Here is a 27,923-nt window from a genome sequence, read left to right on the forward strand (position 1 = left end):
TAGGTGACCGCCTAGGGCGGCAGATTTTAGGGGCGGCAAATTTCGAAGTGGAAACATTAAAAAAAAAAGTATGAATACCTGCTTTAGCGCTATGAGATTCACAGCTTCAATGCTAAAAAAAAATAATAATTTAGAGTGTGTGCCATTGCTTGGATATGCAAGACACAGTTTGGAATTTAACTAAAAATTCAATTTAATCTTAGAGGTGGCAAATTGCGTGATTTAAAAATCTTTTGAAAACATTAATTTCTGTTTCAGTTCCATAAGATGCCCTACTTTAATGCTAAAAAAGATAATTTAAAAGGTTAAGTGTGTACCAGTGCTTGGATATGCAAAATCCAGTTTGGAATTTAACTAGAAACTCACTTTAATTTCAAGCACTTTACCATTATTTTTATTTTATTAATATATTATTATTATTTATATTGCTATTATTATCATTATTATTCAATGGGGAGGGGGCAGCACATGTTAATATTGCCTAGGGCGGCAAAACCACTAGAGACGGCCTTGGGGAGACAAAGAAATGAAAGGAAGTAAACCTAAGCCAGACAAAAACTTTTTAAAAAATTCAACAAGCAAAGGATTAAGTACTCTTCTCGATATTGAGCCCAGTCATTTCTTTTCGGCTGTCTGACAGCTAAACACATCCACAGATGAATTTCCGGAAAGGAGCACGATCACTGGTTGAGCTTCTTGAACTCTGCCACCTGCGAGGCAATGTACTCCAGGATGTGTTTCCCGTCCCTGGTGTCCGAGGCCAGCTTGTCGGCGACGCACAGTACGTCTCCGCACTCCCGGATGAAGTACTCGATGTCGTCGTCTGTGCACTTGTTGGCCAGTTGGGCCAGCCGGGCCCGTTCCGTGCTGAACGCTTCGTCAAGATCGAACAGTTCCAGGGAGGGCTTCTCTACTTCGCGGAACGAGGGAGGAAACACCTGAAACACACGGATTTAGAAATAAAAACATAATACAGTCAACTTCCGATAGCTCTAAGTCCCAAGGTACCGGCTAAAACTTTCACGTTATCGAAAGTTCATTTCATGGGTGCCCATATGCAAAATTTTAAGGGGAGGGGGGGGCTCAAGTATTTTCCCCATGGTTTAGCAGAATATTTTCCCCATAAACACCGATTTCATTACAAATTAGAGTTATAAAGTTTGACATTTTTGATAAATTATTCATTAATGACTGGAGAAGTTGGGATTTTTTACATTTTTGGGGATTTTGAAATGGGAGTCTTTACATTTTTACAAAGAAAAAAGTACTAAAAGCAAGGAAGTTCTAATTTCTAAGGGGGAGCTTGAGCCCCCCCCTTGCCCCCCTATATGGGCGCCCTTGGTTCCTTTCCCAGCTTTCTGAAGATTAATGTTTATTTTCTTTTTCAAGAATAGTGCATAGTGGGTAGTCTATAACACTTATTGTTTGGATAAAATCATTAAGTACTAAGCTAAAACATCTGCACAGAGAATAAATTTCATTCAGACACTTCGAAAGAAGAAGCTAATTTTAACTGCTTACATTTTTGATTGCATCTTAAAAACTCATTAAGTTTGTATGTAGCAGGTCCAATTTATTTTCTCTTGATTTCAGTTAGTACTCCTTTTAAATGTCTTTTTGTCTTAAAAGCAGATTATGTGAGTCATCCAGAAAATTAAGGCTGCTTTTTTCAATTTTTTGCCAAAATTATAAATTGTTCAAACGATAGAAAGCAATAAAATTGTAGGTCGTCAGCCACGGTGAAAAGGAGCCTAATCCGCTACTTTTAACGTAATCTTGCAACACTGTTCCTCCTCACACAAGGTGATAAGCAAATTAATGTGTAGAAGGCCAAAAAAAAAAAAAAAAACTTTTTTTCTGTTTTTGGTTGCATTTTTTTTTTTTTTTTTTTTTGCAGCCAAATGTATAAATGCTCCATGCATGAAATAGAAACGAAACTCTCGTAAAAATTTCGACTTAAAGGGAGAACAATCGAAATACAAAGACAACTTTGAATTAAAAACACTAAATTATTTTGGGGCGGAATGAAAACTTCGAGAATCTGGAATATTCGAGTTACAAGGCTTTGAGTTATCGAGAGTCGACTGCATAAGATAAGCAATATAATCGTAACAAAACTGTTTAAAAGAAAGGGGGTTATGTAGACGCAGTACAGATTCAAATGAGCATGTGCAAAAAGCCACGTAAAAAGAGCACGTGTGAATATGTTACGATTATAAGGCGTAAGAAATACATAGAAACTGGGGACTGAAAACGCAATTGTAACTCGCTAGAGAAGAGAATGATTAGTTTTGGCTGAAACAAAAGCGATTCATGGGACAAACTCGCCCGACCATCCTAAATTTCTACCATAGATACTTTAAGATACGAAACACCTGTTACACCCTTACATGGACATTTTCACAGCATCACCATTTTGTGCGCTTGTTTCTTCTTTTCTTTTTCAATGTCATAAAGTTTCCGAAATAGCATTCGAAACTTACCGCGGGTTGTAACGGAGCCAGTGGTGTTTCAAATCTTGGCATGATGAGCTTCAGCGGCTCGTGCTTCATATTCAGTTCCTTGTAAGCCCTGCGAGGGAAAAAATATCTACTATAGTGACTCAAGCCCTAATAAGATAAGAGAAACATTGCTTTACTAATACTTTAGTAGAACCAAAACATAACACTTCATGTAGTTATTTTATTTTGAACTATCAGTACCCGCACAGCGATGCCCGGGCTAAAAATTTAATGGAGGTCCGTTGAATAAAAAAAATTGACGCCCTCTCCCCCTCTGATATGAAGTGATCATTTTTCTTTGTACAAAATGCGTACTCACCTTTTCAAAAAAAAAAAAAAAAATGACTGAGTTGGCGGTGTATTTCACGTATTTCTGCTTTAGCCCTGGCTAATGGGCAGTAAGTTACTGAATATACCTTGCCTTGCGTTCAATCTTCGAGTTGAACCGAACCATTGCTTCGGTCACTCGTCTGGTCTGCTGATTCTATATTAGCTACCAGTTTGTTTCGCACTCTTGGCTTCCTTAAGAGGTTTTCCACCTCCAGGTCGGTCACTCCTATGCCGGGCTGATGAGTGCTAATAAGCACGAAACTGCAGTCCTCGGCTGGAATTGATTGAGCTGGCGGTGTATTTCATGTATTTCCACCTTAGCCCTGGCTATAGAGCGGTAACTTATTGAAAGAAGTTCTTGCTTAAACATAGGTATAACAATAAAATGTGGATGGTCTGTGTTAGCAAAGATAATCAATACTTTAAAAGGATCGTTAATAACAGTTAAAGATCGGTTAAGGACAAGGGCATATATATCAGCAGTCCAGGGGCCCCGGGATCCTCCCAAAATTAGAAAAAAATATAGGTAATTATTATAGGGGATTTTCGAAACTAGGTGCACCAAGCACTGTTAACACCTGCTAATTCCATTACCCGAGCAATGCCGGGTACGGGAATGCTAGTATTAGTATAGATTTCATGTGCCCCACTCCCTTTGCCCGGGAAAATCTTTTTCAATATTTTTTTTTTTTTACTTATCTCGGAATTGTCTCGTATTGCTGGATAATCTGCATGAATCCGAATAATATTTCCAAAAACACTTGCGGGTCGCAACTCGCAACGGACCTCGTCCTTCGTAAATCGCAAACAAATTGAATGTGAGCAGGTGGGGCCTCAGCAGCAGAACACAAGTGGCTTTCGCAAAGGCCTTACGACTTTCACAAAACCTGAAGGCTCTTGTATAGCCACTGAAAAACCTGGAGCAGGTGTTTTGGTGGATCTAAGACTGAGTCCGAGAGATTCATTCGGAAATTTTGCTAAGTGCTATGAGTGGATGGCAGGAGTTTTCATTTGTCCGGTAAACTCTATTTTTGCCATAGTGGAAATCTCACTGAAGGTGAGATCCCCACGAGGACTCACACCCTCCTCAACAGCAGACTTAGCCAGGGAGTCGGCTTTTACATTGCCTTTTACTCCGACATGTGAAGGGATCCACTGGGAATGAATAGTGTGTCCGGGGGAAAGTCTGTGAAGAAGATTTAAGATGTCCAAACTAGTCTAATGAATAACAAAACCCCGATTTTAGAGATGTCAAATAGAGGCACGACTATCAGTCAAAATCTAGATATCCTGGTATCTATCCTCCATCTGAACAGCATTCTGCAAGCCCTTACTGATAGCAATAAGCTCTGACCTAAACACTGAGCAAAAATCTGGGTTTTTAATTTTGAATTCCAAAGCTCAGGTAGGAGTAGGTATTGTTACAAATTCTGTAAATAGTAATTATTTTTGTGATTAATTTGTCGTAATCTAGCTAAATTTGGCGTTTATTAAATTATCTTTCATCTAAAATTATTGTAGTAACGTAACCTGTAAATAGTTTCTTGTAATGAACATACAGCCCCCGTACATTCGGCTGAAGTATACGGTCCCTCATTTCTGAATGATAAAATTCGTGAATGGAAAAAAATAAGAAAGTGTAGAAAGGTGTAAGATTTTTCTGGAATATCTGAGAAGTTCTCTTTCGATGTCTATAAATAGCCGTGCCGCATGCTAAAAAGGCAGTCTCGATTGAGAAGTTGTACTGAGAGTGTATTTAGTTCTATTTATTGCGAGGCATTTCGCTGTGTTGTTTTGCGTATTTGAATGTAAATACGTGCGTAACCGTTGAGTTTACGGTGTTGATTGATATTTGCTTAATTGCTGATGATTAATTTATCAGTTGTTAACGATCTTTCCTGTACATAGTGTAGATAAATCTCCTGTGCTTTTCTCAAGAACTGTGTCGTCCTTTCAAGAAAGTTTAAAGTCGCACCGGATCCGTAACAGTATGTATACTCAACTCCCCAAAACACCACCATCCCGTCACACTCAAAATTCTATACACACTAAAACAAAACTCACTAATACGGCAAGCATTATTTCCAAATATGGTTTAGCAGAACTAAGATAAAGTTACCCACCCCTTTTCCTTCAACACAGACATTGGGTACATTCAACATGCTACTACAACTACGAGAGAATAAGGGTGGTTAGTTGTTGGAATATATTTGTCACCCCACAGAATTTATTACAAGTTGTTAAAATACATTAAAAGACATTTTGGCGAAATCCCACAATGAAAAGGTTCTGACCACATTTTATGAAATGTGTCCTCACTTTTTAACTTTCTTCTAAAAAGTTTTATAAAACCCGCTCTAGTGTTTGTAATGTCTAATAAAAATGCGTCTAAAAGCAGAAATTAGAATTTTGAAGCACTGTTTTTGAGTCACTTTCGGGTCCCCTGAAAATTTTCAGGGGAAGCTCAAGTCTCCAGGGCTTTTTGGGTAATCAGGCCCTGATGAGAACGGCAAAACGATTTGATATCAAAGGCAAAATAGGAGATTAACAAATGGCTACTCACTTGAGCACTTTGGGCAGCACTCTGTTGTCGAACTGAAAGAGGGTGGCGCGGAACAGCACCGAGGGGTCAGCAGGGATCTCATCACACTCCTGTAGGCAGCCGAAAGGATTCTCTGCCAGGCGTCCGATCGACGGAATTGTGTGGTAATCCGAGATCTGCAACACACAGCAACCGATCCCAGAGTTAGAATGGTTTCAATGCTTACTTAAAATCAACATTTCAAATAATGTTAACAGATAACTACTCTCTGACTCTTTTCCGCATCGTAATGAATATTTATATTGAGATTGAAAACGTACGTATAAGCTCGAATTCTCTCATTCAAAAAAAAAAAATAATAATAATAATAATAATAATAATAATAATAACAAAAAACAAAACAAAGAAAAAAAAAAGATATTAATTTGAATTTTTGGCATGTTGATTCAAATTATGTTTTACGCAATCACGAGCGTGTGTGTGTATGAATGTGCGTGTGTGTTTGTGTAGGCGCAAGTGTGTGGGTGCGTGTGTGTCTGTGTGTATGTATGGATGTGTGTGCATGTTGTGTATGCAGTGCGGTGTGTGTACGCGCGCTCGTGTGTGTGTGTGTAGGTGTTCGTGTGTGTGTGTGTGTGTATGTAGGCATATGTGTTTGTGTCTGTGTGGAGGCATGAGTACGTGTATGTGTGTGTGTGTAGGAGTGTGTGTTTGTGTCTGTGCGCAGGCATGAGTGTGTGTATGTGTGTGTAGGCGTGTGTGTGTGTATGCGAGTGTGCGTAGGATATGGACGCAACCTGGAGACTGTTTTCGCAAGAGGAGCAGCATCGTGAGGCCGGTCGACGCGGCGGTGGTGCTGGACGAGGGAGGTGGTGGGAAAATAAAATCATAGGGATTCAAAACAGTCAAATGAAAGCAATAAGCAGTGATGATTGCTCAAAAAAATCTCAAGAATTTTTGCTGTTTTACAGGAACATAAAATAAGATCTTCCTCAAAATTTCTTCAGGAAAGGCTATCAGTTGCTTAGAAATGGAAATTTAAATAAACAATAATAAAATTAAACATTTTAAAATAGGAAATTGATGTTCTTGATCCAATTTTTTCCCTTTGAAGCTTTATAAGAATTTTAATCTTTAACTTGACCTTTTCCAAGGTCAGCTTTTAGGAATAAGTCAATAAGTGTGATTTTATCCATTGTACGTCGAGATGAAAATGTTAGAAATTTTTTAAAATTTATTAATTTCTTTTTGTAAAAAAGGGAAAACATTAATGACTATTAAACATTTGAAATTGTTTTAAAATAGGTTTGTTGCATCTTTTTTTCAGCATTTTTGGGTAGGGGGTCAAAGATAAAAGTTTTTTGAAAGGTACGATGTACTCTTACTAGCGAAAGCCAAGGCACAAGGATGACAATCTAGGAGGAAAAAAAAAAAAAACTCGTTGATGCTTTGTTTTGTACCACATTTCATGTTGAAAAAAAGCAATAAGTATTCAGAAGAGAAAACCAAAGGATGTAATAACTGCAATATCAGTTTTCAACTTCATTTAATAACAAAATACAACTATCAGAGGGAAACGTGTTGAATGTCTCACATAAAATTAGTCTAAAAATCTGGAGGAATTCATCATATACCACAGGGTTCTCGCAAAATTTAGGGAACACTACAAGCGCGAAAATACCTATCAAACTCTTGATTTATGAGACATCATATTTATAGTATCTTCCGCAAAAATAGTTGCTTGAAACTTTCCTTTCACCCGAAATTTGCATCAGTACATGCAGGACATTAACGATGACGTTCTGAAGTTGGCAGCACAAAACTGATCTCTTGTTGCTTGTTGGACTAAATTCAACGATTCTTTCCTCAAACAATTTGACTTTTTCAACATGGACAGCTACCACAATCCAATTTTTATTCAATTTGATAAAGATTCGTAGCAGTTATTGATAGCAGTACCAAATTTCTCACGACATTTTCGCATTTTCGTTTGAAAACCATTTCATCATTTCATTTTATACTAGGTTCATTACTTTGTAACCACTTCTAGTGTCTATTTAATTCCATTATATCGAATTGAATCTTCTGAATTCTATTCCAAAAGTTTGGTAGTGATTACGGATGCTCGTTTTTATATTATTTTTGAAAGGTCGAAGAGAGTGTATTCGAATGAAAACAGAACTTAATTAAATTTTATTGAGATGAATATCGATGGCTGTACTCGTTGAATTGCTCCGTTTGCAAATCAATGATTTGTCTAGAAATTTTTCCAATACTAAAAACAAATGGTACTTTTCTGTCTTTCATTGCAGTGGCACAGCCAAAGAGAAGGTTTAGGGGTTAAAATCTCCTTAAAACACTAGGTTTTAACACACATTACGAATCCCAGTACTGTAGTTTACACTCATACAAAGAAAATTATGACCAAACACCCCAGCAGTGTAGCCAGAATTACCTTCGGGAGGATTTTTTTAAATTTAAAAAAAACAGTCCTTACATGTGTACAAACTACTGTATTAGGATTGGAAATAATGTTAAAACCAAGGCTTCTGGAGGGCGTTTTTGCGCCACTGTAAATGGTAATTTTTGGCTCTGCTACTGTTCCAGGGGGTCATTAATTTCAGTTAAACTAAAGTTACGTCATAAATTGACGATGGCATTATATCAAACCTTTTCGTCGCCGACCTGGCGATGCATCGTTGCGTTGGAGGCAAAACATTGGCGACAATAAACTAGGATCGTCAAGTTTGACGACAGTGAATTTAGGAATATATGGTCAAGTTGTCGCACATTCATGCCATTACTTCAGATCTGTTTTTACACATCCCCCTTAATGGAAAAATACCAAAACAAGTAGCAATGAGATGAAGAAATTTAATTTTTCCGTGTAATCAAAAACAGAAATGTTTTTAAAAAATGTTTCTGATTTTTATATCGTTGACCCGAAGACAAGTATAGTATTTTTTTAAAAAAAGAAAGAAAACTCACTTCTGGATCCTCGGCATCGATGGCATTGAGCTGCAGCCCGGAGGTGGTTAAATGATTGAAGATGACATTCTGCAACACAATGGGAGATAATATTTTAATGCATTCAATTCACTCTAGGTCAATTAAGTCATTTGATTCAGGAAAACATCCCTACTTAACCTTTTCTAAGGCTCTGAGAAATACACTTCTCACACATAATTCATTCTCACAAATCTTAACGAATTGTAAACTATTTAACCTTTATTGATGAGGCAAAAATTTCTACAGATTACACGGAAGAAAGTGGCAGAGAGCCAAAAAAAAAGGGGGGGGGACTGTAAACAGATTTTTTTCTGCTGCAACATCAGTTATTGCTGTTACATCGAATAATGTGTAAGCAAATGTTTCTGTTAATGACGAACCAGCAAATAGCCACTTCCCTCCCCCTTCCCCCCAAAAGCTCAAATACAGTGACCTCTCACTTATACTCGACCAAAGGGGACAAGGAAATTTTCGCGCACAATTGAGATTCGCGCATAAGTGAAAACCCCAAAAATAAGCTTAAATGTAATAATTTAACATCAGTTACAGTGATACTAATAGTACACTACTAATGCTAATGAATAAATACGCACATTATTTCCGTCTATGCATTGTAATTTAATAAAAATGTAAAATTTGCTGTGCGTTTTATCATTTTTCATACACTGTACAGCATTTAAGCGAATGCCTCAAAACCTAAAAATTATCGTGTGATCAGAGCTACGAGGATGCAAAAGATCCTCGATAGCCTGCGTTAATGCTTACCGCTTGACCACGACTTTTTAGTGACGTTAATTTTTCTATATAAAATGTTCTCCCTTCTCGATGTCAATCAAAAGACTAATTCCCCCCCGAATTGTACACTTCTGCGAAAAAGAACGGGATCTTGGAAGAATCCGAACAATGGAATGAAGGCGCTTAAACGCATTCCAAGAGACAGAACAAGAAGAGTACAAATCTTCCCATAAGCAAAGCGTAAATACGCGATTTAACTAAAACTTGAAAACATTTTATCGCGCATAAGTGAAAGGTGTATTTTAGGTTTCGCGTATAAATGAACAAGAGTTAACATTGTTTTCCTTTATCGCTGGCCGGGCCCGTGAGAAAAACGCGCATAAGTGAAAAACGCGTATAACAGAGGTCGCGTATAAGCGAGAGATCACTGTAACTGAATTTGGTACAGATATAATATAAACTCGCCCATTAACATGTTCCACTCTTTATTCTTTTAATTATCTAAGAGAAATATGGCACTGATAAATACTCGGCCATTTCCTGGTAATAAATTAGTTATGTCACATATATTACTATTTCAGAATGTTGAAGATTGTGAATTGAATAAAATTGATTTTCTTTAAGCAATAAAACATACCACTCGGCTTTCAAAAAGCCAAGCTGGCTAAAAGTACTCCTCTAGTTAGTAAACTCAAGTTATTGAAAACGTGTGCCAGACTAGTCTGCAACAAAGACAATCATATGCTATGAATATATCACTCCAGTGTAATCAAAAGGAAAAACTCATAACTGAAGGAAGTGTAGAAAACATAACCTACCAAAATTTTTAAATTTTCTTCGTTGTCGATGTAGGCATCACAAAACATGTGCGTTGAGCCCAAAACCACGATTTTGCCGTTCGAGGTCTGAAACAGAAATAGCGATTTTAAAACCAGAAGACCACACAGTTCAATCAAATTGTGTAACCATTAATCAATAAAAACGCACAAAATCGAATACCCACTTGGAACAAGAACTAAACCTTAAATATATTATAGCTAAGAACAGTGGTACCTAACCTCTTTTACCAGAGGGCAGCACCTCGAATCAAAGATGAATCTCGCAAACTAGATTACATATAAACTTTAAATACATTTAATTTTTTTCTAGATAGGGTGAGAGCGGAAAAGACGGTCAACAAAAGAGAAGAAAAAAGAAAAAAAGAAAAAGAAAAATTTAGTTTCTTTCAAAAGGAAAATACGATTTGATGCGCATTTGTAACAAAATTAAGAGAAAACGCTGTTTCTGCTGAAAAAGTATTACGTCTTGGGGTAAAATGCGCATTATGATCGGCACATGAAATCAACAGTTCCATTTTTTAATTCCCAATTGGTCTCTTTGCTGCAACCGACTAGCGAACAAATCTTATTTTATTTTACCTTTTGAAAAATTTTTTTTAAGACTGCATTAGATGGAACTGGCAAGTGGCCAATTTAGACGAGTGCAGTCTATCTAATTGAGAGCGAAAACAAAAAATTTAATGTTCGTGTTTCGTTCACGTCAATGTAACTCTGTTTAATTTTTAGAGACTAACACTCATCTACAAAAGCTGGCATCCCTGCAAAACAATAGATAGGTGCGTTTATTTCCGCCTGCAAAACGAATATTCGCCCTTCCATCTCATCAATGGTCAGACAGTAACAAGTACCATTTAGTAAATTTCAAAACATGCAAGCACTTATTCTGAATTTCAAGCAACCTCAATGTTAAATCATTAAAAAACGAGCTGATGTGTGCATCACATGACTTCCTTTTACTCCAATTCAATGTTATTTCCCCATTATTGGCAATTTTGATGTGATTCAATAGTTTACTCTCTAAATATCACCAACAGTGGCCGATTTGAAACGAAATTAAAAAAAAAAAAAAAAAATCTGCCAAATTTATCGCCAAGTTGGCAACAAAACTAGTCGACCAAACTTGGCGATTGCCAAGTATTTGCATAAATTATAACACCACTTGAGTTTGCATTGAAATTAACAATGATTTCCCCCCAAAAAGGTGTAAAAGACTCCATTTAGAAACACCTGAATGCTATCAAAAAGGGAGGTACACAACTAGACCCCACTAGGAGTCTACGTACCAAATTTCAACCTTCTAGGACATACCGTTCTTGAGTTATGCGACATACATACACATATACGCACTTACATACGTACATACAGACGTCACGAGAAAACTCGTTGTAATTAACTCCGGAAACGTCAAAATGGATATTTCGGGCGTCTACACGTTCTTAGGTACATATGTACTTGTGGTCGGGTCGAAAAAAAAAACATTCATTCGGGGGTGAGCAAAATGGAAATTTAGGTCGATTTTTGAGTGAATTTCTTTTTGCGAACACAATACTTCCTTTTTTGTAAAAGGAAGTAAAAAGGTTTCCAGAACGCCAATTCGATTTCCGAGATGTAGACAAGCTGGTCAATAATACGAACGCCATAAAAGGTGAAAGTCTTCATGAGAACTCTGATCAGCTAGTTAGGGAGTGAAGTATCGTTAGGTATTCTCACCGGATGGCTGTAAAAGGCACAAACAGGACGGTTCAGAGGAAAAGACACACTTCCGCTCGAGAGTACAGCGACAGCAGGTTTGGCCACGTTCAAGGTAGCGCCATAAGGATACAGGAACGACAATGCCCTGTTCAAGAAAAAAAATCAGAATCAGGAAAATGTTATGATTTCCCTGTTTACACTTCATACTGCTGGTTAGGTCTTGTTTCTTTTTCTTTTCCAATTTTAGACGCATTAGAATCGAGAAAAAACTACAGTCTGGCCCTGATAATTTGACCTCCGATCGGTTAAGGCTGTTCCAATTGTTGTTGCCGATAACAATTGTTGGCGTAATGCCAATCAAAGAATTTTCACTTTTTCAACCCAAACGAACACGTCCAAGGACAAAGATCTTTTTACCGGAGCCAGACTATACTCAAAAGTTTCTTTTAAAGGAAAATGCTGAGTGAAAAGAAAAAAAAAAAAAAAAATGACGCGAGCAGCACTGACTGAGCGTTGTTGGTGCCAGACGCATTCTTGCCGGGGATGCTCTTTCCCGCGGCCACACTGATGGACCTGTTGAGGACGCCGTTCGACACCAGCACTTCCTTCGGGTGGTGATACTTGTGGTACACGGTCCTCACCACAGCGTCTGCAACGACAAGAGAATTTATCATAGAGAGATTTGTCTTGTTCTCAAATATTTTAAGCAAGTAATAGATTGAATACGTGCTAACTAAATACAAAGGGAAAAGCATGGGGATACCCACCGTTGTTGACCATTATCCCCCTCTCTTCCAGGAGAAAGTTGATGTTTGTCTGATAGCTCTTCTCTCCACCCTCGCCCATCGTCACCAAGATGCTGCCACCGCGATCCACGAACTCGCGCAAGTGGTTGATCTGCAAGAGAGTTTATATGCACATAGGAATAATTTTCAACGACAGCGAATTGCATGAAAATCATAAGATGTACCAGAAAAGCACTAAGATTTTACAAATAAGAACGGCAGATTTCTAGTTATCGTATGATTTATTGCAATTAAGAACCCAAGAAATATTTGTTTGGTATAGTGTGGGTCTGAATTATTAAAACTTGACCTCGAAAATGTTTACTCATTCTTTTTTGGGGGTAATAGGGAAGTGTGATTGAAGATAAGTTGAAATGGGTTACCTTCGTAGTAATTTTGTAAAAGTATTCAAACGTAAGATCACGTCAATAACGATTCCCTATTTCACTGAATTGCTCAAAAAGCAAAAAACATTATAAAGGTCAAGCTCCAACTTATCAGAGGCACACTATAACACACACGCCGATGTTAAACATAAACTGCGCCTTCCATGTGCGGTCGGCTGAGTCAAGTTAAACAAAATTGTGGTAAAAAATGAGGTGAATTCCCCATTTGGCACCTATAAAGTCATCATGTTATAATTTGGAATTCAATTCTGCAAATGTCCACGTAGTTGTGGTTAGAAAAGCTATCACGTCGATAGCCTAAAACCAACCCTAATACTTAATCCAGCTCATTTTTGTTCATTGGTAACAAATCCTTTTAAATTTCAACCAAAGATGTTCCCCATCCAGAAGCTCTTTAACTATTCAATGATTCAGTCAGCCTCGGAGCAGAATAAGACGTCTGGGTATAAGAATAGTTCATACCATAGATTACAAAGTTTGGATCCTAAGCAGTTTCATGAAATAGTGATCAAGTTAAAAAAAAAAAAAAATACGTACTGCAACGCTGTTTTAAGCCTATGAAATTTCAATCATTGAGTACAGAACAACCTCGTTTATACGACTAACTGGGAGCAAAGGCAATCCGGATGACCAAAAATCCAGGTAGTTATGGGTAATAAACAAAGCAAAGCAAATCTTCAAATAAGCAAACCTACCGTTCGGCACAGTCGTTTGAATAAATCACGGTCAATCTAAAGCTTTATCATTATAGTACAGCAGCAGCGGTGTTTGTATTCTATCATAATTCATTATACTAGCTACGCGGAGCTGTAAGTTTAATCAAAATAAAAAGGGAATGTTCGACTTACTTATAGGTACGTTTTTCGCTGTCATAATCTGAAGTTATCAATGTAAAGATATTTTTTAAAGCTAGAAATTTGATCCGGATAATCTGGAGATACGGATTAACGAGGTCCGGACAAACGAGGCTCTACTGTATACCTGAATACTTGTTTATGCACGAAGTTCAGAAAGAGTGTAGAACAAGTGTGCATTGGCGTCACTTGGCAACTTGTTTGCAATCGAACTTGGAGGAAACAGAAAAAATATCTTTTATAACGCTAGGACCGTGTTTGTTCCTGATGGTTCAGTTTTAAATTTAAATGGAACTTTCAGTACGGCCCGTTTATGCACGAAACTCGGAACTTATGTACAAAAATGAAACGAAATTTTTGCAGAAAGTTTACTCACTTCTGTGACTGTGAATTTCTCTCTCGGTCCCGGCAGGACAAAGATTCCCGCCTTCGACAACAGCTCCGGCGAAATGTCTCCGTTGTTGCTGTAAATAAATTTTTGTTACACGTATCAGGAAAATCTTGCCAAACAATTGTTTAAAAGTCAAGACATCCATCCACAAATTCATGCTTCTCGCTTTATTGACAAACAGCATTATCTTCAAAAAAATATTGAATTTTGGAGAACGTAATCACAGCACTAACTGAGTTTACAAATGAGCATCAAGTTTCGTACTGTTCAAATAAAGTAAACATTCATTTTATATTCCCTTAGTATTAGAAGTACAAAGTCCAGCAACGCCTGTAATTTCAGCAGAGCAATGTTGTGTGTCAAAGAAATATCATACTAATATTTCTTTACATTATGATATAGCAGCTATGAAATAGGATACGTTGATGGTGTAGGCTAGTTCAACAAAATTGTAAATAGTAATAACTGTTTTAATAGCAAAAGTTACAACTATCTACACCTTATATATTGCTTTTGTTACCAGCTAGCACAATAAACCTATTAAAATTAGGTATTATTTTAAGTATCAATATTATCTATAATTTTCAGGTGCTCCCTAAGCAAGAGATCCTTAGGGCAGATTGCATAATCCTAACGGTAAAACAGGCTCTGGCTGAACAAAAGTACCTGCTTCTTTTTAAAACTAAAGCAACTGCAAAAGAGGCAAATCCAAAGAAAATTATTTTGTAATTGGATCGTTGGGAATGCAATTTATTGCGATAACAATATAAGAAAGCAAAAGCTGTAAAATAACTAGTTACACATCATTTAAAAAGCATACAACGCTCTAGTAGTGCACATTTCTCTCATTTAATATACTGCCGCAAGAAGAGCAGTATTTGAAAATTTCTCCATTTTTTTCCCCGCTGAAAATAAATCACGAAAAAAAAAAAAAAAGACGTCAAATTTCAACATTTAAGGTAACGGCACCAGTAACAGACATGCGTAAGACATCGCTCTCGGGTTAACTCAATTTTCTGAGTCTTTTAATGTGTTTAGACTTTTTAAAATATTTTTCTCTTATGCAACTACCTTTCATCTAACGTTTGGATCCTCCGAATTAGTTAATTTTATTTTTATTTGTTCAATTTCGAAAAAAGATTCGACCCCCAGTAACAGACACCAAAAAATCTAATGATACCCAGTAACAGATAGGATGAGAAAAGGATAAATGATGGCAAAATTCCCTTTTATATTCAAAATGTGCAAAAGTTCTTTATTTTTAGATCTAAAGCCTTATTTAATTCAAATGAACACGAAACACCGGCAGACCTCGTGGTAGCTGTTCATAACCTTCCACCACTGCCCTGTAAATATTAGCTATATTGTCCATTGCGGTTTGCAGAGTATTCATGCTCACTCAGTGAAAGCATATTAAGAGTTTCATAGAAACACTAGTGGTAGCCGCACGGCTTTGCCCGTAATAGAAAAATTAAAACGTCTTTTGGTTCGCCTGTATATTTACAAATAATGTGTGGTGAATTTTGTCGCCAATTTTCTCGTACCCATGTTACGGTTCCACGTTATGATAATTTCGTATCTCGCCGATTGGCTCGTGCCCATGTTACGGTTCCACGTTATGATAATTTCGTAATTTACTCGTCCATTTTACGATATTTTTGTTCTTAAAATTGGAATAATAATTCGAAAAATCGCTTCGAGGTGCACATCCCCATGCTACAAACTAACTTTGTGCCAAATTTCATGAAAATCGGCCGAACAGTCTAGGCGCTATGCGCGTCACAGAGATCCAGACATCCAGATAGCCTCCGGATGGAGAGATTTTCAGCTTTATTATTAGTAAAGATAAAGATTTATTCACAAAACACGATATCACAATACAAACAAAAAAGAGATGTTGCTACATGGAAGTTATCCCATCGTCTGCGCAGATGCAATATGTCGCCAAAAGGTGGCGTTGCCTCACATTGAAAGATTATTCATATTCATAAGAGGGAATGGAAGTGTGAGTGGCATTGATGTATTTACTCCAACAGTAAATACCAACTGGCTCGTGAAATTCACTCTGATAACACTAGATGGATGCACTGCATTCATGGGCCACAACAACATCAGTTTCACCCGCTTAAAAATCTTATTATTTTAACGGATTCGGTAAGGCTTCCAGCTTCTCGAAAGGACGACACAGTTCTTGATCAAAAACACAGAGAATTTATTTACACTATGTACAGGAAATATCGTCAACAACTGCTAAATTATTCATCAGCAATTAAGCAATTATCACACAACACCGTAAACTCGACGTTTACACACGTATTTACTTCCAAATACGAAAACAACACAGCGAAATGCCTCGCAATAAACAGAGCTAATACACTCTCAGAACAAATTCTCAATCGAAACTCACTTTTTATCACGCGGGACGCCTTTATAAACATCGAAGAAGTTTCCACAACATTCTTACTGCTTCCCGAAATGCGTAGACCGTTATCAAATTTTATCAATGAAAAGAAAAGGAAATAGTGGATCGTATACATCAGCCGAATGAAAAGGGGTTGTATATTCATTACGGGAAACTATTTACAGGTTACGTTACTACAATAATTACTATTTACAGAATTTGTAACATTGCCCCCTTCCTAAGGACTGCACGTCCCGGGCAGTGCAATCCCCAGAAAGGGTGCCAAACTTCTATCACAAGTTCACAAATACACACATTAAATAATAACCAATAATGCATAGGAAACACAGTAATAACAAGAAATATTACTAAACATTAAAAGCAAAAAAAAAAAATATCTACAACTTTTATGTTATCAACCATGGTTGTTTACGTAATACTCATGAACTATGGCCATAGTATGGGGCTAACCGATCATAATGTACAACCCTAGGTTTTGCATTAGGTGATTTTTGGATCCTCACTACGACGTCATTCAGTCGGTTAAGGACTTTGTAGGGTCCATCCCAATGCGACTGCAATTTGGGTGAAAAACCTTTCCGTCGGATGGGATTCCATAACCAAACCTTGTCGCCTTCGTTGAATTCATGTCCAGTAGACCTTGTGTCGTATCGGGTCTTCATCTTCTCCGCCGCGATGTTGATTCGCTCTCGTGCGAAGTTATGAACGTCTTCCAACCGGGCCTGGAGATCCTGGATGTACTCCTCAGGCGATGCAGGCGCATCCGGAAGACGACCGAAGACGAGATCACAAGGTAGCCGAAGCTCTCGTCCGAAGAGCATCTGAGATGGGGTATATCCGGTAGTCTCGTGGACAGCACTGCGGTAGGCCAGCAGGAACAAAGGTAGCTTCTTGTCCCAATCCTGTTGATTTCTGGAGACCATAAGTGAGAGATTATTCAGGATTGTGCGGTTAAATCTCTCCACCATGCCGTCCGATTGTGGGTGTAGTGGTGTTGTCCTAGTTTTCTCAATTCCGAGAATTTGACATAGGCCCTTAAACACAGCAGAGATGAAATTCCTCCCTTGATCGGAATGAATCTGCAAAGGTGTTCCGTATCTCGAGATCCAATGTTGGACTAGAGTCTCTGCTGCGGTGGTAGCCTCTTGATCTGGAATGGGATATGCTTCCGGCCATTTGGTGAAGTAGTCGATGGAAACAAGAATGTATTTGTTCCCATCAGCAGTTCTTGGTAGAGGACCCAGGATGTCGATTCCAATTCGTTCGAAAGGAGCTCCAACGTTGTACAGATGTAGCTTCCCTTTGCTTGTCTTCGGTCCTTTACGAGCAGCACAGGCGTCACAAGAATGGCACCACTTCTCCACGTCATCCTTCGCCTTGCTCCAGAAGAAGCGCTCCCGAACTTTATTGAGGGTTTTCAAGACACCAAAATGTCCTCCAGTCGCACTACTATGTATTTCTTTCAGAACATCTGAAATCCTTGATCGGGGAAGTAGTAACTGCCACCTAGATGTTTTGCCGTCGTCAGATTCCCATTTTCGGTGTAGCACGCCGTTCCGTAAATGGAGCGAGTTCCATAAAGCCCAGTATCTTTTTGTTGCAGGACTGAAGATGGAAACGTCCTGCCAGCTAGGGCGTCGACTGTCACTTTCCATGAACTCCAAAATTGGTTTTATGTCGGGATCTTCAAGTTGATCTTTTCGAACTTGGTCGTCACTCCATGGATCAGGTTCTGATGATATTGGAGTCACTGTCACCTGATAGGCGGTAGGGCTAGTCGTTCCATACTGTTTCTCGATTCGGGAACAATAGTGGCAGTTCTCAGGACAAGGTCTCCTTGATAAAGCGTCAGCATTACCGTGAGATAACCCTTTTCGATGCTTGATCTCCATGTCATATTCCTGGAGCCGCTGTATCCATCTGGCTATCTGGCCTTCCGGATTTTTGAAGTTCGAAAGCCAAGTTAATGAGGCATGATCTGTCCGAAGCAGAAATTTTCGGCCGTAGAGGTAATGATGGAAGTGTTCCACAGCTTTCACTATGGCCAGTAACTCCTTTCTGGTGACGCAGTAATTTCGCTCCGACTTTGATAAGCATTTGCTCCAGTAGGCGATGACATGTTCATTTCCGTCAATTTCTTGGGATAAAACAGCTCCGATGCCCTCGTTGCTCGCATCAGTGTCCAGGATGAAGGATTTTTCAGGCTGTGGATAGGCGAGGATAGGCGTTGATGTTAAAGCCTCCTTCAGTCGTAGAAATGCATCTTCGCATTCTTTGGACCATTCAAACTTTTGCTTGCTCTCCGTCAGCTTATGCAAAGGTCGTGCAATGTTGGAAAAACCCTTTACAAACTTCCTGTAGTACGTGCAGAGCCTCAGGAAACTTCGCAGCTGATGGATGTTTTCGGGACGACTCCAACTCTTGACCGCAGATACCTTCTCTGGATCGGTTTGTACACCTTCAGAAGAGATGATGTGACCAAGGTAGTTCACTTCCCGGCGGAACAAATTACATTTGGACGGGCTTAACTTCAGATTGGCTTCCTTAAGCTTTTGCAGCACCTTCCTAAGATTTGCCAGATGTTCTTCGAAACTGCGTCCCACGATGATGATATCGTCTAAGTAGAGCAGACAGGATTCGTAGGAAAGTCCTCTTAACACTGTCTCCATAAGACGCTCGAACGTAGCTGGTGCATTGCAGAGGCCGAAAGGCATCACTTTAAACTGCCATACGCCTAGTCCAGTTGTAAACGCTGTCTTCTCTCGGTCATCAGGGTGTATCTCAACCTGCCAGTAGCCGCTCTTCAAGTCCAGGGTCGAAAACCACTTGTGTCCGGAAAGAGTGTCCAAGGTGTCGTCTATCCGTGGAAGAGGGTAACTGTCTTTCTTGGTGATTTCATTCAGCCGCCGGTAATCGACACAAAATCTGGTGGAGCCATCTTTCTTTCGGACCAAGACGATGGGAGAGGCGCAAGGACTGGACGAGGGTTCGATGACATCATTCTCCTGCATCTCTTTCAGGAGGGGCTCAACCTCTTCCTTCTTGGCGAACGGTAGTCGTCTTGGATGCTGTTTAATAGGGGGTGTTCTCCAGTGTAAATCCTATGCTGCGTTAAGTTTGTACGGCCAACATCCTCCGATGCTGATGAAAACAGATGCTTGAAGTCATCCACCAATTGTTCCGCAGCAGTTCTTTGATCTTTCGATAATGGCGCACTCCCAACTAACTTCGATGTCAAGGATTCAGAAGACACAGTCTCGGGGGAATTGATTCTTCTAATGATGCTGTTTACTGGAATACAGGTTGCTAACACTTCACCTCTCCGGACATTCCTTGGCCTTTCACTCACGTTGGCGACTCTCACAGGAATTACATCCTTAGAAAGGTCCACAAGCGTAGATGCTACCAGCACTCCTTTTAGGTTATTGCTTAGGTTAGGGTATTTAATGAGTCCAAATCGAAAACTATTGCTTTCTTCAATGGAGCCAGGTATTAATGATTCTGACCTTGAGGGAATCGATAAATCTGTTTGGGCTATTATTTGATGAGCGGATTTTACATCATTTTCAGCGTTGAAGATGGCTATGTCTTCTCTCATCGAGTGCAGTTCATTAGTCTTGAAGTCGAGGTTGAAGTCATACTTCTTTAAAAAGTCCAATCCGAGAATGAAGGGGTCTGTGATAGCAGCAACGAATACCGTATGATGGTAAGTGGCATTTCCAAACACAATTTCTAAGTTCACTTTACCTTCAATCTCGATCTTGTCACCCGTCACAGTTTGGAGGGTAACGCAGGGCGGCGTCCATAGAATGTTGAGTCCAAATTGACGAGCCACATCTGTTCTAATGATTGTAACATTGGCTCCAGTGTCAATAATCAGTTCGCAGGGAAATCCGTTTACATATGCGTAAACAAACAGTCCATTACTGCCGCAATTCGTCGATGAAATCTGGAAAACTTTAAGATGGGGCTCATTCCAATTTGGCGACCTCCGCCCCGCGAGATTGCCATGGCTTAGTTTTTCTGGACCTGCGAGGGAGAGGAGGAGTCTTCCCTCTGGTTTCTTGGCGAGCTTCACAGTTTCTTCGTAAATGACCCTTGCCGCCACATTTCCAGCACTTAAGTGATTGTCCATTTTGGTCCTTGGGAGCCGAAATCCTTTTGAGGGTTCCTGCAATTTCTTTTATTTGCTTTTCCAGTTCAGCAAAGCGTGACGAAACCGGATCAGGCTCATCAGTTTTCACGCCGCGGATTGAATGGCGATCCTTGCGGGTTGCTTGCTGGGCGGCCTCCAACTTCATCGCATACACAACAGCAGAATTCAGGTCTTTGACATCCGCCATCCGTAGAGCTTTCTGGATTTCCGGATCTCGAACCCCGTCGATGTAGTAGTTGAGTGCCAGGTTGTCTCGAACATCCGCAGGACAGTCGCAAAAAGCAAGATGAGACAATCTCTCGACGTCCGCCGCTAGCTCTTGCAGGGTTTCCCCGGTTTTCTGGAAACGGGACTTCAACTGGAGTCGGCTGAAATCTTTCTGGCACTTCTCACCGAAGCGAAGCTCCAACGCAGATGTGAGGGCGGCGAAATCCAGGCGCTGGCTGTCCGGAAGGGTCTGGAGAATGTCCGCTGCGTCACCTCTCAGGGATGCTGCAAGATGACAGGCCTTGGTAGCAGAACCCCATCCGTTCGCTTCCGCCACTATCATGAATTGAGTTTTGTAAACCTGCCACGAAGTTTTCCCATCAAATGTGGCAAGTTTAATGGACGGTAGAGCAACCGATGTGGGAGCGCCAAACTGTACAGAGCTGCTTTCCGCGGTCGCCAATCTCCTTTCCACGTCCTTAAAGATCTCTTCTTTAAGTAGATGAAATCTTCTATCTTCTTCTTCAAATTTACTTTCTACAGCATTGAATCGGCTTTCAACGGTATCAAATTTTTCTTCAATAGCATCAACTCGATGCTCTATGTCATTAAATTTATTTTCCATCACAATCTTTACCGAAATAAGGTCGTTTTTAATTTCTTCTTGGTTAGACGTTAAGTCCTTTTTCAGCACCGTTAAATCGCTTTTTAACTGGTCTTGATTTGCCAACATACTTGCAGTCAGATCACTTTTTAATTGTTCTTGATTAGCCGCCATATAATTTTTTAATTGTTCTTGATTAGCCGCCATATCATTTTTTAATTGTTCTTGATTTGCAGTAAAACTTGCAGTCAAATCACTTTTTAATTGGTCTTGATTAGCCGCCAATTCATTTTTAACAGAGTTGATTGCACCAAGAAGTTGTTTTAATTGTTCATCCATTGCGCGAGTAATCACCATAAAATTAAAGTCCAAATTCAAAAAGTTTTTATGAAAAAAATGTCCAAAGTCACACTTACTCCAAGAAAGTCCTAAAGTAGCCCCTCGTTGGGAGCCAAATTGTAACGGATTCGGTGAGGCTTCCAACTTCTCGAAAGGACGACACAGTTCTTGATTAAAAACACAGAGAATTTATTTACACTATGTACAGGAAATATCGTCAACAACTGCTAAATTATTCATCAGCAATTAAGCAATTATCACACAACACCGTAAACTCAACGTTTACACACGTATTTACTTCCAAATACGAAAACAACACAGCGAAATGCCTCGCAATAAACAGAGCTAATACACTCTCAGAACAAATTCTCAATCGAAACTCACTTTTTACCACGCGGGACGCCTTTATAAACATCGAAGAAGTTTCCACAACATTCTTACTGCTTCCCGAAATGCGTAGACCGTTATCAAATTTTATCAATGAGAAGAAAAGGGATCGTATACATCAGTCGAATGAAAAGGGGTTGTATATTCATTTCGGGAAACTGTTTACAGGCTACGTTACTACAATAATTACTATTTACAGAATTTGTAACATTATTTTTATCCAAACTTAAGACTCTCTGTTACTGGACCCTTGTTTGTTACTGGTGCCGTTACCCTACCTATTGTTAGAATTCAATGCAAAAATGCGTTTCTTCGAATATCTCAAAAATTCATTTCTGCAGATGCTGCCGTTTACCCGCCCAAGGCAGAAGTATAATATATCTGCTATAGAGTGTCGAATGCTTTAAGAACCAGTCCGACTTGAAAAGATCGATGAGAATGTAACTCCTAAAAGAACTTGATGTAAAAAAAAAAAAAATAATAATAATAATTTGAATTGGGACATCTTGAATTCAAATTATGTTTTTCGCAATCACGAGTGTGTGTATGTAGGCGTGTGTGTTTGTGTGTATAGGGTATGTGTATGTAGGCATGTGTGTTTGTGTCTGTGTGTTGGCATAAGTGCGTGGGTAGTTGTGTGTATGAATGTGTGTGTGGGGGGGGTATGTGTGTCTGTGTACAGGCATGAATGTGTGGGTAGTTGTGTATGTGTTTGTGTGTGTGTGTGCGCGTGCGTGTGTAGTTGTGTATGTATGCGCGTGTGTGTAGGGCATGGATGCAACCTGGAGACGGCTTTCGCTATAAGAGCAGCATCGTGAGGAGCCGGTCGACGGTGATGCTGCAGAGGGTGGCGGCGGGAAAATAAAATCAAAGGACATCAAAACAGTCAAGTGAGAATAATAAGCAATCGTAATTGCTCAAAAAAAAAAAAAAAAAAAAAAAATCAAGTTAAAAATCGTGTAAAAGCAAGATTTACTTATATGTCTTGAAGCCTTCCATCTTGAGACGTCTGGAGAGGACGGAGTAGCCCTCGGTGAGGGTGAAGCTCTCGTTCTTAGAGCCATCGAAGATCACCACTTTGCTCTGGCTGGGGAACTCCTCTTCTGGATGCTGAGGAAGAAATGAAATATTTAGAAAAGATATTGGGTGAGTAAACGATGAAAACCGCAAAATGGTTCAGAACTATCAACCTATATTGCACACAGTTTTTTTAAAAAAATCCTGTAATTTTACGGTAAAAGTTACTGGCATCCATGTTGCCACTAACTTTTACCGTAAAATCCCGTTTTACTGTAAAATTTTTCGGTAGAATAAAAGAGAGTAAAAAATCGCCAAAACATTGACAGAATATCGACAGAATTCAATCTCGGGTCCTTCGTATTGGCAGACAGCTTCGCTGACCACCATAAAAGCTGTGACACCAAGACACGTCGAATGAGGGGAAATACTGTTTTAGATGCTTCGCACTGTAAGTCACGTGGTGTATAAATTGGCGCTGCAATCGTTTATTTTTTTCAGTTCAATTTGTGCATTTTTTTTTGTACTGTAAACACTTTATTTTACAGTAATAGTCACCGTAAAACTTTCCTGAATTTTTAACAGTGCACTCGTGATAGCCACACCATGTCTTTGGTAAGAGCAGGAAACTTACGCTCTCCAGATTATTTGCATGAATGTGCCAAAAACTACAAACGTTCGCAGAAAAGAAGAGAGCACAGGGGCGCCACGAACTAAAATTTCTGAGAGGGGGAAATTCGCAACTAACCCGAATGTACTCGAATGATAAAATAGGAGTATGCACAAACACCACCATCTAATGAAAAGTTACATTAGGAATTTGTAACATTGAAACACATTTAAATTTGGTAAATCGTCAGATAAAATTTGCACAATTGGAAAATTTTTGGTGGGTCAGAATGACTCATAACGTTTTTCATTAGAACGCCCCTGAGAGAGCGAAAAAAAATAAATAAAAATAAATCAGAAAAGGTTTTACAGCCATTCAAGATAACTTGGTTCCACCACTTCTCTATTTTTAACTGCCATAATCATAAATTTCAAAAGTGTTATTGAATCTACCGGCAAAATGTTCATAAAATACAGCAAAGTTATACAGAATTAAGAAATAATAAAATGATAACAAACATTTAAAACGAACTAAAAGTGATCCCTCCATTTAGTGTCACCTTGAGCCATGCCATAAATAGGATGTAAAAAGTATTTTGATGAAGGTAATGCAACTTTTAAACATAAAAAGGTGATTTCAAAGTGTGCAAAAACTCAATATTTTAATTTTATAGCATTGCAAGGTTTTAACATATTGTTTCTCAAAGGTTTTTTATTTATTTATTTTTTTGGTGGAATTCCATTACTTCCTTAATGCTTTATCAAACTTCATATAAGTTAGGCATCTTTTTAAAGATTTCTTCATCGCTTTCTAATCACCATAAGCCAAAAATGTCACTTTTATCACTCATTTTCTTAATCAGAATTCTGATCAAAATTTCAATGAATGCATGTATGATCTAAATGCAGCATTTTGAATTACAGTTCCGTTGTTAAAATCAGGAAACAAAACATTAAAGTTTAGAATGGTAAACTACACAGTATGATAAAAGGATATTAATGTAAGACAAGAAAGGTCGACAAGTTGAAATCATCATTTAAGAGTAGCTTCTAAACAGTCACTTCAAAATGATCGGATTGTACAGAGATCTGTGTACAGTGTCATCGAATTATTTTCGAAAATAGAAAACGGATGTTATAACCTTGCCTGCAGTGCGCAACATGGGCTATCTACAATTCTTTTCGAAATACTAAAAAAATAGGAAGTGGTGTACAGTACACACATACGATTCAAAGTTACCCAAAATAAATGAATACGTTTTCCCCCTTTTCTTTTCTCTCTTTCCTCTTCAGAAGAGTCTTCTTATCTCTTTCTTCCTTTTTTTTAAAACTTCGAAACGGTCTTCTTTCGACAGAGAACCAACCGAACGAAAATAACTTCCATCCCTTTGATATGAAAAAAAAAAGAGAGTCTAGTTCGTCAGCTGGTTTTTATGTCATACCGTCGTGCGAGTAGAAAGTTACACTACGTTCGTCATGGAACTAAAGTGACTGCTGAATATGATGTAAGATTACAAACGGAAGGGAGAACAATACTTGATTACTTTAGTGCATACATACATCAGGGGTGCCCACCCCTCCTAAGAGTAAGGGCGAACCTTGCTACCTAATTATCGTTAAGACCCCCCTCACAAAAAACAAAAAATACCCCTCAAAACAAGCCCAGCAGAGCTCGATCATTCCGATATTGGACATGGGGTACAGTTTAAATTCAGGGCCCCCCTAGGGCCCGACTAAGATTTTGAAGACACTGGGCATGAAATTCATTTTGTGCCCCTCTCCCCCACCCGCCTATTTTATATAATGAAGCTATAAAATATTTCGATACTTGCGTATTAACACAACCATGCCAAATTCGGTAGTACCTCATATCACAGTATAGTATTATACATTTAAAAAGTAGAAGAGATATAGTATAGGGGTGAGTGTTGTACCTTGGGACACTGCTAATTTCTAAGAATCTATTATTTGCAGCCATGTTTTTGTAATCTCTAATCCCACCAAAAACATTCTGTAAAAAAACTGGCCAAGTTTCGATGGAGCTGCTTGTTTATCTCTAAAAAGTAATGAAATCTAGACAAAGTGATGACAAGTCTAAGGTTTCTTACTGCGATTTCTTTATTATTATAGTTAATGTTGTGTGACTTGGCCATTAAACATTCTTTATACGTTAGTGGGTACAAGTCAATTTTGTTTACACGTTTTCCAAGTGGCAATTTTCCATCGTCAATGGGTAGCGGTTCTGGCGACAGATTGGTGCAATGGTGTCGTGGAGCACCTGGTTTTGTACCCTTGTGTACCATTTAACGGCCAAGTCACACAACATTAACTATAATACTAAAGAAATCGCAGTAAGGAACCTTAGACTTGTCATGAGTTTGTCTAGATTTCATTACTTTTTAGAGATAAACAAGCAGCTCCATCGAGACTTGGCCAGTTTTTTACAGAATGTTTTTAGTGGGATTTCACTTCTTTTTGTAGAAACATTTAATTTGTGTAATGTTCGAGTAGACTAAAAGGCTAGATTAAATTAGAAGATGTGTCCCACTACGCTGGACTTTTGCAATGACAGTCGATTTTTTTATGTACCAATAGTAGAAGAGGGCATTACCATATCTCTAATACAGCTGAGACCAACTGAGGGTTCTACATTAGATACTTCAGACTTTCGATTTTTGACATCAAATGAAGCGGCCCACCAAGTTGAATATTTTTTGTAAAGGCGGTATGTCGATCTCTAATAGTTTGGTTGGGCTCTTGTGTTTTCTAATCAGGGTCACTCCAGATATTCGATTAGCCTAGTTTTTATAGTTTTCCCTTTATGTGGCCATCAAACCCTAACTCTGTACCAAATTTCACCTCTCTGAGTTTATGGGAAGTACTAGTTCTATTTTGATGATCATGAGTGAGTGAGTGAGTGTCATAAATGCGAAACTTTGCTTTCGCTTAACTTCGGAACTAAATGACCTACAGACTTGAAATTTCGGATTTTAAGTATGTGATTATAGCTTACTGGATGACGAAAATTTCTGCGTTCTAGTTTCATCAGAAGGTTCTCAAATAGGGGCCTGAAAATGCGGCGAAATGGTTCCAGTAAAGGATGGTACGGCAGTGTTTGCTTCGCGCTCGACTTGGCGGGGGCACTGCCGTGCCCCCCGATAGCAACTTTCACCATTAAATGGTGCCATAGTAAAAACCAGCATCAAATGAGTAAAATTGACGATTTTATAAGAAAAAGAAAATTTCATGACCCCAAAGTAAATATTTTCTTCATTTTTATTTCATTTTCTGTCTTTGTACATGTACAACTGATCAACTGAATTTCTTTTTTGTTATAAGAGAGAAGTACATTAAATACACTGCTCGAGATTAAAAATGCAACACCAAGAAGGAGTGGTCAGAAAGTGATGAAATTTGGAACAAAGACAGAGACAGCAAGGAATAATAAATGATCTTAATTTCAAAATGATAGGCAGAATACAAAGCGAGAATGGCGTCGGCTCAGTAGGATGTAGGACCACCGCGGACAACGATACACGAAGAAACACGTCTAGGCATAGAGTCAATAAGGGTGCGGATGGTGTCCAGAGGGATGGCTCTCCATTCCCTTTCAACCATTTGCCACAGTTCATCTTCTGAACGAGGCAGGGACAGTCTGCAAACGGCGTCCAGTAACATCCCACACATGTTCGATTGGTGATAGGTCAGAAGAGTATGGTGGCCAGGGAAGCATCTGTGTGGCCGGGTGTTATCCTGCTGAAAAATTGCATTAGGTAGCCCTTGAAGGTAAGGGATCGCCACCGGCCACATTACATTATCCAAGCATCGTTGGGCCGTCATAGTGCCCTGAATACGAACTAGAGGTGATATGAAATTGTACGCAATTACGCCCCAAACCATTATGCCACGTTGGCATGCGGTGGGACGTTCCACAGTTACTGCCGGATTAGATCTGTCTCCAAGTAGACGCCACATACGTATGCGGCAACTATCACTGGATAAACAGAAGCGGGATTCGTCTGAGAACACGACATTTCGCCATTCTGTCGTCCACGTCGCTCTAGTCCGGCACCATACTAAACGTTGCTGTCTATGTT

The 27,923-nt window shown here is 39.0% G+C and overlaps 1 protein-coding gene across 1 annotated transcript; it reads right to left on the reverse strand.

Annotated features, from left to right (window-relative positions):
• Positions 1 to 519: 519 nt before the first annotated feature.
• Positions 520 to 27,666, reverse strand: LOC129216820 (intraflagellar transport protein 52 homolog). Its single transcript, XM_054851037.1, has 11 exons — positions 27,640 to 27,666; positions 23,177 to 23,310; positions 14,071 to 14,158; positions 12,416 to 12,545; positions 12,156 to 12,297; positions 11,667 to 11,793; positions 9,936 to 10,022; positions 8,362 to 8,430; positions 5,395 to 5,549; positions 2,484 to 2,571; positions 520 to 938 (listed from the first exon to the last, which is right to left on the reverse strand). Exons 1-11 carry the CDS (start codon positions 27,664 to 27,666, stop codon positions 681 to 683), a joined length of 1,305 nt encoding a protein of 434 aa, XP_054707012.1. The 3' UTR covers positions 520 to 680.
• Positions 27,667 to 27,923: the final 257 nt, after the last annotated feature.

This window comes from Uloborus diversus, chromosome 2 (genome assembly GCF_026930045.1).
Source record: "Uloborus diversus isolate 005 chromosome 2, Udiv.v.3.1, whole genome shotgun sequence".
Taxonomy (NCBI): Eukaryota; Metazoa; Arthropoda; class Arachnida; order Araneae; family Uloboridae; genus Uloborus; species Uloborus diversus.

Coding starts and splice junctions, on each gene's coding strand:
- LOC129216820 (XM_054851037.1), bottom strand. CDS start 27,666: ATGACGGCCCAACGATGCTTGGATAAT. Junction 11,794..12,155: donor TCTGGCACCAACAACGCTCA/GTCAGTGCTGCT, acceptor TTTCTTGAACAG/GGCATTGTCGTTCCTGTATC. Junction 5,550..8,361: donor TCGATGCCGAGGATCCAGAA/GTGAGTTTTCTT, acceptor TGTGTGTTGCAG/ATCTCGGATTACCACACAAT.